Source organism: Aplidium turbinatum, chromosome 16 (genome assembly GCF_918807975.1).
Source record: "Aplidium turbinatum chromosome 16, kaAplTurb1.1, whole genome shotgun sequence".
Taxonomy (NCBI): Eukaryota; Metazoa; Chordata; class Ascidiacea; order Aplousobranchia; family Polyclinidae; genus Aplidium; species Aplidium turbinatum.
Window position 1 is genome coordinate 19,703,352 of NC_137487.1, and position 16,087 is coordinate 19,719,438.

The 16,087-nt window shown below is 37.3% G+C and overlaps 1 protein-coding gene across 1 annotated transcript in view; it reads left to right on the forward strand.

The window, feature by feature from the left end:
* Window positions 1–464: 464 nt before the first annotated feature.
* LOC145785440 (ileal sodium/bile acid cotransporter-like) overlaps window positions 465–16,087 on the forward strand; it is a 35,893-nt gene continuing 20,270 nt past the window's right edge. Inside the window, exons 1-3 of the mRNA XM_082597097.1 lie at window positions 465–539; window positions 9,844–10,143; window positions 14,539–14,614. Coding sequence (XP_082453223.1) covers window positions 9,882–10,143; window positions 14,539–14,614 — 338 coding nt within the window. The 5' untranslated portion in view covers window positions 465–539; window positions 9,844–9,881. The remainder of the gene's footprint in view (window positions 540–9,843; window positions 10,144–14,538; window positions 14,615–16,087) is intronic.

Genomic DNA, 16,087 nt, shown 5'->3' on the forward strand with positions numbered 1-16,087 from the left:
GTTTTTTCTCCTTACCGAGGTATTTTCCTAGTTCTAAAACACCTAAGTTTTCTTTGGAAAACCTCTTATGTTATAGAAGTGCCTTGATAGTGTTTTTATTTTCAGATTAAGTTTAAGCCTTCATACCGGACCCCAACTGGTTCACAACAGTATCGTCTTGTTATTCTTTCCTGGCTACCTAAAGCAACACAGTTTTTTTTCGCGCAACACAGAGTACTTCGTCATTGTGGTTGTGGTTCAGGAGTTGAATGAACAGCAAGTTACCACAGAAAGGTTATTTTAATGTTGAGGTTTCGTCGGTAGAAATTCCTCGGGCAATGTTCTGGACTACTTAATAGCCAAATTTTTCTCAAACTGACGATTTTCACAGATGCTGCAAGGATGAGTTGTCATTGCTTGGTATCTTAAACGGCGTTTAGTTGTGAGTTTTTTTTACATTTTTGTTAAAATTCGAGAGTTATCTACAAATAGCTACTTTCAAATGGGTGAAACAGGCTGTTCAAGTTTTTAGAAGATTGGAATATTTGCAATAATCACAGGTGTGGTCTACTCTATTGTTTGCTGCTTGCAAGACGTTAGAAAGTTTTATTAAAACAATTATGAACCAGGGTTGTTATTTCGGTCTGTTATTTTAGCTCTACCCTTTTCTAGACCTCTCCTATGTTTGGCATATATTGTTTTTCGTTGTGATGATCAGGAATAAAAACAAACTGAACTTGTAGGCTAGTGGGGCGATGTGGGACGTGTTTCTCCTCTGGAGTCAATGATTGGCAGTCATGCTAGTCTTTCTTTGCAGTTAGAAAAAAGCTGAAAGTGAGCCCCATGCATAATCGGCACTATCGGTATTAGCCATTGGCACTAACGAGAGTAGGGTGGCCAGTTCCTTTCTCTCGGCCGCCTTTCTTTCGGCAACTACGCCCACCCTAGTTATTGCACCCTGGGTAGAGGTGAGCGGTGTTTTTCAATAACCGGCTGAAGCCGTAGTCGAACCAGGATTGCATGATTGGAAAGTAAACGCCTTTTTCACTGCGCTATCTCACCGCCCATGTGGTGGCAATCTAATGCAAAGCTACCATGCCGCGTTTTTATGAAAAGATTCTTTTTTTATTTTGTATTTTTTTATGATGAGGTACGCCTACAGTGTACTTCATCGGCAGGTACCCTAATGCACATTTCGACATGGTGTCTTATCTCAAAAACTAGAGCTAATCAACCCAATTTCAGTGCGATATTTGCGTCCAGCTATCTGAAATTAGCCTAGATGACACAATTCGTTTCAGAAGCAAATTGGTTGTTGACCAACGTTTTCTTTCCGGAAGTTATCAGATTTAGAAAATAAGCACTTAGATTGTGCCTCAAGGGCTAATTAACCATCTGGTGCATTGAGGAACATGCCTTGCAGAAATACAACGTGTCATCTGCAACGCCATCAGACTTGTAACGGCAGAAGCTATTAGCCAAGTCAAGTAGATTTGTTTGTTTCGATAGCGCAACATAACAGAGTGAATAATAATTTTCAACATAACTACAGACAGGATGTCACTGTTTCGACCTTAAAGTCTCTTCAGAGCAGTAAATCGAACACTAAATTTGAACGCTTTATTTCTATATAAGTAATTCAGCGTACCGGTAGTGATTTTTCCATTTGTGATACGCTAGGAAGCACATTGCTGTACTGAGAGAGTTTAGACGTATATCAGCATAGTTCAGTTTGAATGTTATTTTCCCAAAATCCCTTCACCCCACTTCAAACTCTTTAGTCTTTTATTTCTAAAAACTTAGACCCCAGTGAAAAAATATTTGAGCGAACATTGCCAAATAGGCTAAGACAAATTTATTACGATGATAGAAATTAATTGTAGAATTCAACTAAGAACAGGCTTATAGTCGGTGGCCGAACGACCACATAGAATGTTTGAAATCTTTCAGTCAGGCATTTGCAGCAAAGCATCAACGCAACAAGAACTATTCATCTCCAAAAATAATACTAAGCCTTACTTACCAGGTTGCAAAACTTTGCGCTGAGAAACGATTAAGTTTCTTGTGGGTGCTATTAAGTGGGAGATAGCTAGTCGTCGATGGTATAAAGATTGGCTTCGAGCAAAAACTTTATGTCATTTAATGATTCGTCGAAGTTTTAGATTTGTGATCGCCCACAAAGGAAGTGCCTGATCTTTTCTATGACTTTAGCATCTTTTCAATAAAAAAGTTTCTTGTCGATTTGAAGTTGTTTTACCATAAATTAATGAAAAAGTTACTATCTTTTCAACTCTCAAACTTAATGGTGTATTTGCTGAAGTAAAGTTCAATTTATTGTCGGCTGAAATCTTCCCGGTAAGAAAGAAGTTGAAAATAGTAACTTCGTAATCTTTTTTCTTTCGTTTTTGTAAAGGTTTTGTAACTATCACATTACGTCATTTGCGTTGCATAGCTTCGCTTTTCATCGTTTCAACGTTTCAATATGTTGAAACAATGTAAAAATTGTGTTTTCTATGTAAGAATCGACGTTTCCATCTCAAAAAGTATCAGCCATAATTTTTTTTGTTTTTGTTTCAACGTCAATCTGATAAAGGACTGGTTTGTTGTGGCTTGGAAGATTTAGGGTTTCACCAAGGTCACTGGTTTGTTGGTCAGCTTCTTAGGCTCTCAATCGGCAAACATGGGTTCGATTCCTTTTCTGGTCGTATCAAAGATTTTGTTATAGGTGATGTTAAATCAGCTGAGCAATCGATTTCGAAAGCTCTGCGTTGCACCTCTATGCAGCTGCGCCTGTCTACCCTGTTTACTTTGCAAAGTGACAACACAGATCCGCGATGGATGCTAACTGAAAATGCACATTATCGTTATCTTAATAACACTCAGTTGCAAACTGAATAACAAGATCACCTAGTGTGACCTCTTGCGTTGAGACTGATTCAAAGAAAACCGCGTCATGTGCGAGCTGAGCTGTTGAGAAAGCGGTTGGATTACATTCACTTCATTGTGACACTTCCTTGACATGGGGCTCAATATCCTTCTCCACTTGAACCTGCAGACCCTGAATTCATTTGTTTTGTTCGCTATGCGTGACGCATGAAGGGTATTTACCTGGGAACAGTAGCGTTGACGGAGGGGTGTGTAGTGGTAATTTTAGATGTGGATCAGGAAACGTAAAACAAACTGCATTTCCTGCAAAATTATTTTGTTATAATATTCCTAGAAGTAATTTTTGAGAGATATCTTGTTTGAAAGGTGTTCTTCTTTCGTCTGTGACAGGATTGTTCAGATTTCCGGACTAGTGATTGAAAGCCAGGTGAGTGTAACTTCGTTCAGTGCTGTTATGCCATGCATTCCATTTGGCACCTTGTAAATGGGACATTAAAAGCGACATTGTCAGCAGTTTGTTCCTTCCCGCCGCATTCGCAAGCCGATGAAGAGCCAAACCCCACTTGCACATCGGCCAACTCCTTTTCGAATTCTGTTGAGCTTGACCCAAGTCGGCCGGGCAGGTCCATACCAGGGGGCGCGTCACCAGCAGGTGAGGTATAACTTCATGGAGTTTAGTTATCGGTGGCACACAATGATCGTTGAATGGTAGTGTGAATGTATGATCATTGAATGATTGTAAAAAAAGGACATCTGACCGAACCATAGAAACAGCGCGTGTCATAAACTTATGGTCGTAATATTTATTGCTCTGTTGTAAGACAACAGTTCAAGATGTTATTGTTCCGTCAAGATCTGAAAAAAAGCTTAAGAGAGGCCCCTTGAGCCACCATCTTTATCAAACTTGGGCTGAGCTCTCTTCTCCCTTCCAGGAATGCAATATTCTTCTTGATTATGTTATTTTACTTAATGTTTATCGCCACAGGTTTTAAGGAGCAATACCAGTACTCCAGTAGGCTACTACTTTTAACGATTACGCTAGGCTGCATAGTATGACCCGACCTGAAAGCAAATCCAGACCAACCAGAATTCATGACAGGGTTATTGACAAAACCATAAGACAAGGCGGGTTCAGCAAGTAACTTTAAAAGGGGAGGGGGTGACTTCATTTGCTTTGGTCAAAATCAGAGTTATGTGTAGGTCTGCATTAATCCGACCTTGCAAATGTCCCTTACTAAAGTTACTTTTGTGTGTTTTAGGAGTGGCAACCTCGCCAATTTCAATGGGGACTCGCCACTGCTATGAAAACTTGCTGTGACTTTTACGCTGTTGTGCACGCTTTGAGGGCGTACGTTGCCAGAAACAATGCAATGTTGCTTCGGGGGAATGCATAACTTGCAAAGCAATCCCATTGAGCCGTTTGCTCGCATTCGCATGCCGAGAAATCAAGAATGCGTTGTATTTGCACGATTCAAGCTTTGTAGTTCAAGACTGGAGACAAAGTAAGCGACTTTGCAACGCACGATTTGATGCCATCGAGTTTTAATTGTTCTACTGCAGTCATGGTTGAAGCAATGGGCGACTGCCGACTGGTATGAAGTAACGAAGCTCAATTTCTTCTTTTTATTGTTGTGCTTGATTGCAAGCATTGACTGCCTTTTGTCTGAAAAGTTTCGAAGATTTTCGGTCTTTTGCTGTGTGTGTTAGGTGTATGTTGGTGTTGGTTTAAGTAGGTCAATCTTAGTCTGCCTTGGGCCAAGGTATTGCTTGGGCACGTTTCTCTTCAATTTTGCATGTGAGAGAGAGAGATGTTCAAATTTTCCTTTTCGCAGCAAGTGTCCTAGAAATTAAAATTGCTTTTCTTTGATATTTTTCAGTCAATAAAAATGTTTATGAAACAAGAAGAGGAACGTGTCGATAAATAGCGTTTTTGTAAAGTTTCTTTGATGTTAGAGCTTCGGCAGAGAGTTTGTTTTGTGGTACCGTAGGCTCGTTACGTTGCTCCGTTTCTTAGATGCGGGTAATCAGTGAGAAAGTAGCCTTTGCAAAACGATGAATCTGCTGACTAATTGAGACGATAAAAAACAATAAATGCAAAAACATTTTCTTTCATGGAAGTGTTTGTATTTTTTTACTAACGAATTCACAGCGCACAAAGTGACACTTCTTCTGCATTGTGTGACGAGCTCTTAGTTATTCAACCGCGTAGTCGAGTAAGTTTTCAAAGCAAGATATCAACACAGCAAATGAAGGAACAATATGTTGTATGGAACTGTATCTATTGATGCTGTGCTGTATATTCCCATGATCCAAGCAGAAGGTTTGAATGGGCGTTAGATCATTTCAGTTCAAATAAAAAGTGACGTAACAATCATATTTAATATTTAATCACAATAGTGTTGTACGTCGAGTCTCAAAAGGTTTTAGCAATGCAAAAAATACAATCAGAGTAAAAGTTTAAATTTTATTTTCATGTTTTTTTTGCGTCGTTTCAACGTCTACCGGCTTTAATAAAGTTGCTTTTATTCCTGGATATTAAATATGGGCGTTCAATCATCTGGTACTTTCACTGAACAGTTTGGAGTGTGAGGATGTTACGAAATGTGATTTGACTTTGAGCGTTTCAATTGCGAGATTTTCTTGTATAAAACGCAGTGAAGTAGAAATGTTTAAACTGTGTGGTTAAAGCGTGAAATAACTTTAGTTATGGAAAAAATTGAAAACCTTATAAAATAAGACACTCGATTTAAAAATTTAATTTTGTTTATTTGCTTTATATTGTATGGAGATCAAATTGCTTTGACATAAAAATTAAAACACCGTAAACAGTAACATAAATTTTTTTCTATACACTAATAAAAACAAAACAGAAAGTGTTCAGTTGAAAATTGCACTTTTAAAGGCTACTGGAAATGAAGCTTATCAAGAAGAGTTAAATTACAAGATTGTAGCCTACTATGAATGTCTCACTGACCGCCCGCAGAATGCTTCTCATTTATGCATGACATTTTTCTTGGTTGGGTAATTTTGCTGCAACATTGAGTGATTCAAAAACGCTTGACTTAAAGACTTTGCTATCGACTTAGCTCGTTTTAAAATGCTCGGAGGACATCGAAGAAACTTGTTTTGGCGACAAGCAAATTCTTCAGTTGTGATAAGCTAGGCTTAGCTTCGTGGAAGAATGCCTCAGGCCTTGCAAAACGTTACAGGGTCAATCAAAATTTATTTCTCAGTTGATCAGTTATGAGGTTTTCAAAATACTGGAATTTTACAAATCCACTAATTAACTGACTGTAGAGTTGGTAGGTCCATGCCATTGCATTGGTGGGTGTTGGTTCGATTCCAAGCCAAGTGAGGGTATCAGTAATGATGCAGATTATATTCCTTCTGACATAACACGTTGAGGATGTCAGCACAATTACCTCACATCGTTATCTTATCACGACACAGAAAACGTATGGTCGAAAAAGAAGTGACAGGAATATTAACCAGCAGCTGGCGTTGAGATGGTTGAAAGGTTAGATGAGAATCAATAAACTCTTGCATCTCTAGGTTCTTATTTCAACGAATTCCCAGGCGGTGCGGATTCAGCATCAAGGTTAAGCGCTTATAACTCTTTTATTACAAGTCGCATCATTGTCATTTTTTGATAAAACATAGAAAATTTATCTGGGGTTATGAATATTGTAAAATTTTTGTTTAACTGCTTCAAAAACTCTTGCTTTAATTAAAATTTTAAATTTGTTGCCAAATTGAAACAAAAATTAAATAGCAAAATTGCAAAGATTTTCGGAACAACAGTTTTTTTTTAAATTGAAAATTTTTTGAAAATTAAAAATTATTTTAAATAATTTGTGTCTCCGTGATATTTATTTCGACCTTAATAATTAATTTTGAAAAGTGTTATTCACAATCACAACACAGAATTGGTTCTGCATTTCACTGACAGGCGTATTCATGATCTCATCTCTAGTTTAATGACAGACTGGGAGAGTTTCCACTTCTATGCTCAACAGCAAGGAATATGCTTGATAAAAAATGGTTAAACCAAACATTAAAAAATGATACCGATAGTGTTCTTTCTTGAACAAAGCAGCTAGGATGCATTCGGTGGTTATGGCGGAGGTAAATACAGACTATCTCGTCATTAATATAGAGTCGTAGATAGAGACTTTACAATAGCGATAAATTAAAAAGGTGTCTAAGTTGTCTGTTTCAGAACGACAATAAATAAACAATGGCGATTTAATATCGTGACGTGAGTTTTCTGGTGGCTGAACTTTCATAAGCTGTTTCTGGCGACTATTCGCGTTTATTCTGACATTTCATCAATCAGACAAGACTGACTTCTTCATGGAGCTGGCTCAAGTGCCTGCTTAGCATGGTACAACGCAGTTATTTCCTTTTTAAATCATCAAATTCAATTTTCGAAGCACAAAATTACTGTTATTCTCGGCATATAAAGAGGGAAACGTTTGACTAAGATAATTATAATATTAACATTTTTATCGGGTTTATTTTAGACTAGGACAGTTCATATAGCGTAAGAGACACAGGATAATTATATAAACAGTGATTTTTAGGTTTGTAGGCAAAATGTTAGTATCTTCTGTTTCTCGGCAAGGATACTTCTTCCACGACAGGCGAGAATCACATGTTTTTGAAAATGTCTTAATGGCTAGTGTAGAGGCTACACCGGTATGGTTAGCGAAATGCAATACTCGCTGTTCTATAGTGAGTAGTCAGTCGTGTGCTGCGCCAGAAAGAACGCTTCTTCTGAACAAGTTATCTTCTGTCAATAGTCATTTTACGGTTTGCAGGAAACTGTGCGTCACCAATGAGTAGCCAGACAACAAATCAATCGTTTGTCACATTGATTTGCTGTCTGGGTTAGTAGAATTAAACCATTCATGCGGAACGTTTATTTCAAATGCATCGGCACCACCTCTTCGCTTCAGAGGCGGACGATTATATTCTATCGGCGACCCAATTCTACTTTAGATCACTTTGTTTTAAAATTAATTACAACCATCTAGAAAAATCAGTTCTTTGAAAGTTGGTTCAACGTTTAGCAGATGTTGAGTCTCAAACTAAAAAAAAACGATTTTTTTTTCAACCCAAAAAGCTGCTTATGTCGGTTACGAACTACAACCCGAGCCACAAGTTTACGTTGCTTAGACGCATTTCAAGTGTTATTTTGACATTTGCCATTATAAATATTAGCGTTCCATATTTTCTAGGAAAATTCCAACTTGGAGTTTTCAATTGTAATATTGTAACCGCGAAAGTGAAAGTATGTTTTGATTTAATTACCAAAGATTTTATTTACGAGCCACAAAATTTTCATCTCAGAACATACTCGACAAAAATAATTGGCAATAGATTGAGTTTCGCTCTATGCTTTGTGTGGCTTATTCAATTGCTAATAATTCGTCAAGATGTTAAAATTACGTTAAAAAGTAAATTTATTACATGTTTATTTTTTCACATTGTAGGTACAAGCGATCTGTTTTAGCCTGATGCTGCAAGTTTGCTGTGGTATAGTAGCGAAATGCACTAGCTTTCGGAACACAGATGTGTAATGATGATTGCACATAGCTAGGGAACTGTGTTCCGAAAACTAATGCATTTCGCTATTACCACAGCGAACTCGCAGCATCAGGCTAAATCAAATCATTGGTATCTACATAGTGAAAAAAGAAATATGTTCATTAATAAATTTACCTTTTTACGTAATATTAACATCTTGACTACGTATTAGCAAATGAATAAGCGCCAAAAAGCATCCAATGAGGTGGACGACTCTACGAACCACAGTAGCTTGCACGTCTGCTTTTATTGAAATCTGGTCACCTCGCCCCGCAAGCAACAGTTGCCCACCCCTGCACAATATTGTTGGGACGGAAGTATGAATCTAGCTCATTTGTGAATTGTGTAAATATATGAAATAATCGCCGTTGGCCAGTTGATGACGTGATGAGTTTAACCTAATCTGCATGGCTTATCAATTTGACTAAAATGTTGATTAATTTAGTCTGCTCTGGGACGGTTGTGTTAAGTTCCTAAATCATTCTTTCTGGATGTTAAATTTGATCTTCAAAATAATAAAAAATTCATCAAACGTTAGGATATTAAACTTAATTTGCCCAAACAAACCAATACGAATGAACTCCATCAGACGAATGCGCTTGTTATGTTGTAGAATATGGCGAGAAAATATTTCAATTTTGTTTCAACCTCAATAAAGAAACAAAATACCAGTTTGCCAGCACACACAAACTAAAAACGTAACGAGCATTTGATAAGCAGTTTCTCTTATCCGTTCAAAAACAAGAACTAAGAAAACAACCCCCTAGACTAGAAAGATATGCAATGCATTCAAACGTTCAAGCTATTTTACTTTTAAACGAAGAAAAAGTGTGTAAAGTGGTTTGTAGCCTACAGCGAGGTTTACGCGAATGCAATAAAATAGTGGATTTGAGAACAATCGTGTCATTTGAAAACAAATTAGATCTTTGAAAAAAATTCTAATTGCTTCTTTGTTCCTCACAAACACCGCGTATGTTGAATTGTTGGTCATAGTTGGTTCTGTAAACTTGTTATGGAACAGATGAGTTACTGTTTGTGTTAGAAAATGCTGTTCACGAAGAGTTACTTAGTTTTATAAACTATTGTATTTTAAAGCATTGAAATAAGAAAGTAAGTCTTGCACATGCATTACTTTTTCATAAAAACTATGTGTAAATGTGTATTTCTATTTTTACAACATAAGATGACATAAAATGTCGTATCTAATATTGTTCAAAAGCAGGAAAACATTAAGGACTTTTCAAAGTTTTATTTCGGCTTTTTTGTATTGTGAATTTGTAATTGTAAGTGTACATTCAATTTTTCTCATCAAAACTGGGAGCACTACATGCACAGTGAATACTACTGATACAATAACTGCTGAAACAACTAAATTGAATTCTGCGACAGCGACGGACATTGCAGCCACAATAGACACAGCGACGGACATGGCAGGCACAATGGACACAGCGACGAACATGGCAGGCACAATGGATACAGCGACGAACATGGCAGGCACAATGGACACAGCGACGGACATGGCAGGCACAATGGACACAGCCACTTCCATGGAAGGCACAATGGACACAGCGACGGACATGGCAGGCACAATGGACACAGTGACGGAAATGACACGAACAATAGACACAGCTACATTCGATCCGTGTTTGATGATTACAATGGCAAATAATTCTTGTGGAAACGATACTGGTAAGTAATTTAAGTTTATTCTGATTTTTTTTGGTGAGTTACTTGAATTAGCAGCCTTCGCTGACTATGACGTAGGATAGAGCAATCCTATTTACTTTGTCTTGGGCGGAAGACTTCCCGCTCAAGACTCATGCATAAAATTGCATATGCACCACTGATGATCCTGAACAAGAGTGAAACTCGATTATGGCGTCTTCCATTTTCATTCGATCGGGGCCTTAATGATTAATTAGCCCGGGCAATTTTTCACCTGATACTAAAAGAGTTTTTATTCACTTGTTTTATTCTGATGGATTTTACTCGTTTAGAGTTTAGATGGTTGGTAGATAATAGAGTTGTTCGAAACGGTATTCTTTACAAAGAAATATAGGCATACGAAGCCGAGCAACGTGATCAAGTTTAGCATCTTCAAGTTTATTACATTTACATAAACATAAAACTACGCAACAAATTAAGTATCGAACGTTTTCGACATCACAAGATGTCCTCTTCAGGAATAACATACATACAAATTAACTACATCTGAAAATAATACAATGGTTAACTAAATCTATAAACAGAAAAAGACAAAAAACTGCACAGTACTTCTGACTAGCTCAAACTCAACGATATAGGCTCCACGAGATCAAAGGTAACTGCATCAAAAGGTGTTAAACAGGTCACATGATATGGTAAAAAGGCAAGGTGCGAAAAAACTAATTTTAAAATACAGAGAGCAAGAAAGACGAGCCGCAGCCCGCAAGCATACAATTGTCTGTTTAAAAGTGGATTGTGACGTTTTATGTACAGGGCTTCCAAGATCTTAGTTTGATACTCAGACCTGCCTCTAGACATGATCTCAAACTGCTTGATAGAAACGTTATTTTGGCATTCTGTACATGAAAAAATGTGATCTTTAATTGCGCTTTTCTGTATAGAATTCAAATTCAGGTGTTCCCCAGCTCCAGAGGTGGGCAGTAACTAGTTACAAAAGTAACTAGTTACTGTAACTAGTTACTTTTTGAGTAACTGTAACGGTAACTTCGTTACTATTTTCCAAAAGTAACGAAACGCGGTAACTAGTTCCTATTTTAGCACTTTTTCAATAGTTACAGTTACAAGTTACTTTTGTATTGAAATTTCAGTTTTTAATTCCCGCTTATTTCTCTACATGTGTTTGTGTCTTGCTTAGTGCGTGTTTTCTGCGTTTTGCGCAATAATGCATTTTTCTCGCAGATGTATCGGCGCAGCACTGCGCATGCGCGGTTCTACTTTTGTTTTGTAGTCTGGTGGAGAAGGGTTGCCATATTGGCGAATTTATCGCTAAAGTCCAGAAATCTGGCGATTTTTTAAGACGTTTAGCTTCATATTTATGATTTGGCTCCTTTTTGGCGATTTTTGATAACTGATTTGGCTAAATTAATTCCTCTTGGCGATTAATCAATATGTACCAAAGACAGGCAAGACACAACAATACAACAGGGTTGAGCATTATAATAATATATTTTACATATTTACAAATGAGTTTAACAGTCAAACGTTTTCGGTTTAACTTAAGCCCTCATCAGGAAACTGAAAATATTTATAAAAATGCAGTAAATTTCAACTTCTTGAAGGTAACTAACTAACTGACTATAAGCATCAAGAAACACGCAGCAATTAAAAGCAATTTGTTGATGCTTATAGTCAGTTAGGCTACTTAGTTACCTTCAAGAAGTTGAAATTTATTGCATTTAGTGTAACGCTTGCAATGCCTCTAAAAAGATTGTCTGACATTAAAACCAGCAACAGCATTGCTGATTGCTTGCCGTTGGTGGACGTTCTTGTGGAAGCAATACAAACCAGATTTGGTCATTGGTTCGAGGACAGCGACTTTCAGCTTGCGACTGCATTCCACCCACAATTTAGACTTATTTGAGTTTAATGCCTGATCATTAAGCGACACTGCTGAATTGAAGACCAAAATAACACAGAACATGCTTCAAGCAATTGAAGAAGCAAACTGCTCTGCTGAAGAGGGGAGTATAGCAGCGACACCGAAGTGGATGGTGGTAGGTAGAGCCACGAAGGACTTTTTGCACCACTTTACGCAAAAACCAAGAAAAGAAAGCAATGCGCGTTGAATCTGTTACAGGAGTATTTGGAAGCGGACCCTGAGGACAAGTTAAGCGGATCAAGATTCACAATTGGACCGATAAAAAAAACTGTTTTAAAAACATAACACTCCCATTCCGTCAAGTGCTGCAGTAAAAATATTGTTTTCATTGCAGCACTTGTTCATCACCAGACGTTATTCGTTCATCCCCGACGCCGACACATGCTCCATCGATCTGACACTACCAAGACAGGCATGGGTGCACCTCAACCGTCTCCGTACGGGCGTCGGGCTTTTCTGTTCAACCATGCACCAATGGGAAATGGCCTCTTCCTCCTCATATGAATGTGGGGCCGAGGAACAGACCGCAGACCACATCATTGATTGATTGATTGAATAAATCTTTATCCTCGGACTGGGAAAGCTTCTTGCAGAACTTAACCCTGGAAGTTTCGCATACTTGTAGAGGCTTTGAATCACTGACGCAGGCCCGGTCACCGAGATTGACAGAGTGAAGTTTCTGATTGTTGAAGTCTTGTTGCCGGGAAATTATTCCATCTATTAGATGTCGCTAAATGGAGAGCAGTCCTTAACGTGCGTTGCTCAAGCGTATGCCCTGAGAGTCGAACCAGTGCCGCTTGATCTTGAAGCTTCTTCGTTTCAGAAGTGACGCGCTAACCAATTGAACTATCGGGGCGGACATCATCAATGACTGTTAGCCTAACATCTTCAAGCCACCTAACGGAGTGGAAGGTCTGCGTGTCATGAATGATGAAACCAAAGACTGGCTGCTCTCTAGTAACCTTCCAGTGTAGTCCGGGAACATCGTGAATCTGGGGCGGTAAAAGGATGGACTCTCGGCTCCAGAGGCTCACACGACGACGACGATTGGGCAGGGACATTTTAAAGCCCAAAAGGGCAGGCCTGAGTGACGAGCACTTTGAAATGCTCGTATTTCTCAAAGGAAATAAACATATAAGCCACTGAGTATTTTTTTTAAATAAAACTTTGTTGGTTTTGCACTTGTGCTGTTATGTTAGCATGGTTGGCTTTAACACTATATATCAAATATTGCGGTTAACCTGGACTTGCATGCAGAGCTGGCCAGGTACAGAATTTTATGTTCAGATTTGTGAGCAACTGAAAGTAACTATTAACTGTAACTAGTAACGGTAACTAGTTACTTTTTAAAATCGGTAACTGTAATGGTAACTCAGTTACTATTTTGGCCAAGTAACTGTAACTGTAACTCAGTTACTTTTGAAAGTAACTTTGCCCACCTATGCCCAGCTCTAGTCGATAAATGTCTTGTTGACATACCGATGTATGTCAGGCTTGCATCACGCAAACAACTGAATTTATAAACGACATTAGAACATAAAGCAAAGGGCGTAGGCGACTTCAGCTGAAAGTATCTGCCTACTTTGAACGTTCTATAAACAGGGCAAATGTCACAATCAAATTTCTTTTTGACAATTTTAGCTAGATTTTTTGAAAATCTTACCGAATCTTTTCCCAAGAATGGTATATCAAAAAAGTTGCTAAAATCGTCTTCTTCGGGTTTATCTTTCGGTTTCGTATCCAAAAAAAGTTTTTAATATTTTATCAAAAAAGTATGACGGGTATCCATTTAAATGTAGCATATTTTTCAACTTTTTAGTTCCACAATGAAACTAAGGACAGCGTAGTTTTATGTTTATGTAAATGTAATAAACTTGAAGATGCTAAACTTGATCACGTTGCTCGGCTTCGTATGCCTATGGTTCAACAAGACAAACTCTCTACCGAAGCTCTAACAAAGATATATATTTGAGACAAATTGAAATCCAGGCAACGAATTTTATGTCAAGACGAAACCAAATTTGTTACAAAACTTGAGGAGAGAAGTTACTTTTTTAAACCATAAGCAGACATAACTGAGCAACAACATTACATTTCATATTATGAACACAAAAACAAAATAGCAAACGTTTTCGGCTATGCAAAGTATGCATAGGCTATAGCCCTTATCAAGGCATTAAAAAAATACATTGTATAAGAAATGCTAGAGAAGCATACACTATAACATCAAAATCATTAAACATGGTTGAAAAAAGTAATCTCTCTACCTAAATTGTATTACAAAGAATTGTACACTTGGTTTGATAAGGGCTATATGTATTGCTAAAAACGTTCGCTAATTTGTTTTTATAATGCTAATTTTTTTTATAATTTGGAAGAAAGAATCTAACGAAAGATTCCGTTTCAATCAACCTTAAAAACGAAACAATTGTTTACGTATAAATTTAAATTAAGAATTTAAGAAGGTCAATTCTCTTCAGGGTTGTTCAACCTAACGACTACGATGCGTCCTCCAGCTGACAACTCGCAAGAAACCATCCTTTATGCCGTCACAACGTAAGACAATTGTAAATAGCCTACAGCTATTATTCTGAATAAAATTTGTGGTATTTTGTAAATCACTTAATATTTAGCTTTTGTTTTATTTTTTTTCCAACTTTATCATTATCTTCTTCTTATTGTTGTTTTTGTATTTTATCGATTCTTTCAGGGTCTAAATTTATGGCAATTGTATTTTTAATTCAAGCTTCAAGGAAACAATTTAAAACTTTGCAGTCAAATTGTTTCCCAAACAGTTAGATTTGCAACCACGAAAAATGTTGTGTCATTGCACTGTGCATCCTTTTGGATCATTGGTAAATTCAAAGAAAGATTTTTAATGAAAAGTTCAGTGACAAAGTTTTATTCTAAAACGGTGAAAATTTTTGGCATCACTCAAAAACAAAAAAAAGAAGAAATATTTGCAAAAAAGCAAGCATGCATTTACTTTCATTTAATTTAGAATTAGATTGTTAAAATATGCATGTTGTGTTGTATTTGGGTGAGCAGTGGGTCTTTTTAAAAATTTGGTAGTTACTGTATAGCTATGCGTCCTCCGAATTCAAAAGTACGGAATAGTTTGTCACACAACCCTCCACAATTGTGAAGCATTTTTGAGATTTCCTCCGTCGAAAACAACTAAAGTAAAATGCTTTTTTTGGATGGCCCGATACTCTGGTTATCTCTCTTTATAATGCTTACTTGGACGATTGGACGATAAAATGTTGTGTCCTGATGTCTTGTGTACAACTGTACATCCGTTACTGCTTTTTAATAGACAGCAAAATCCGTTTTTACATTGCTTTAATGTCTGCAACCCTCAAATCAATGTAAAAAGAACAAATTTGCAAGCTAAGGTATTAGTGCAGTTTTGCTTTGTCATTGTTTTCCATTGCCTGATTATAGTCAAGAGACCATGAAATTGGCTCATAAATTTGTTGGGTTCCGTATGTTCTGTGCTGAATAGCGTTGCCCTTACAGTAAATCACATTGTGATGACGTCTCTACGCAACAATAATCAAGTTTTCTATGCTTTTGAGATGGTTGTTTAGTTAAATAGCAATGCAAATTTTTCTTTCTGAAAAACAAATAATTCGTTTGGAAGCACTGATCAATCAACCTATGCCTAAATCAGTGATCCGTGACCTTTCCACTAAACTAACTGCAAAATTAAGTTTAAAATTATATTCACCTTTTAGATCTGAATAACAAAAAACTTGACAAACGTGAGAAGGTTTTAGGTGAGATTTGGTGATCCCGCTTTGCACTGTTGCCCCTTGTATTTCTTAGTTAGGCAACACTGCAGGTTGGATTATCTGCCCTTGAACTTGAGTGTTTTCGTTACTCGGCGGAGTTAGTCATTCATGGAGACAATTCCAAAACACGTCATAATTAAAAAAGATACAGAAGGTAAACTTGAAAGCGGAAAACTAAGGTTTATAATCGCAAAATTGTTAAATCAATACTCAAAGAAACTTACGCGTTTTTTCC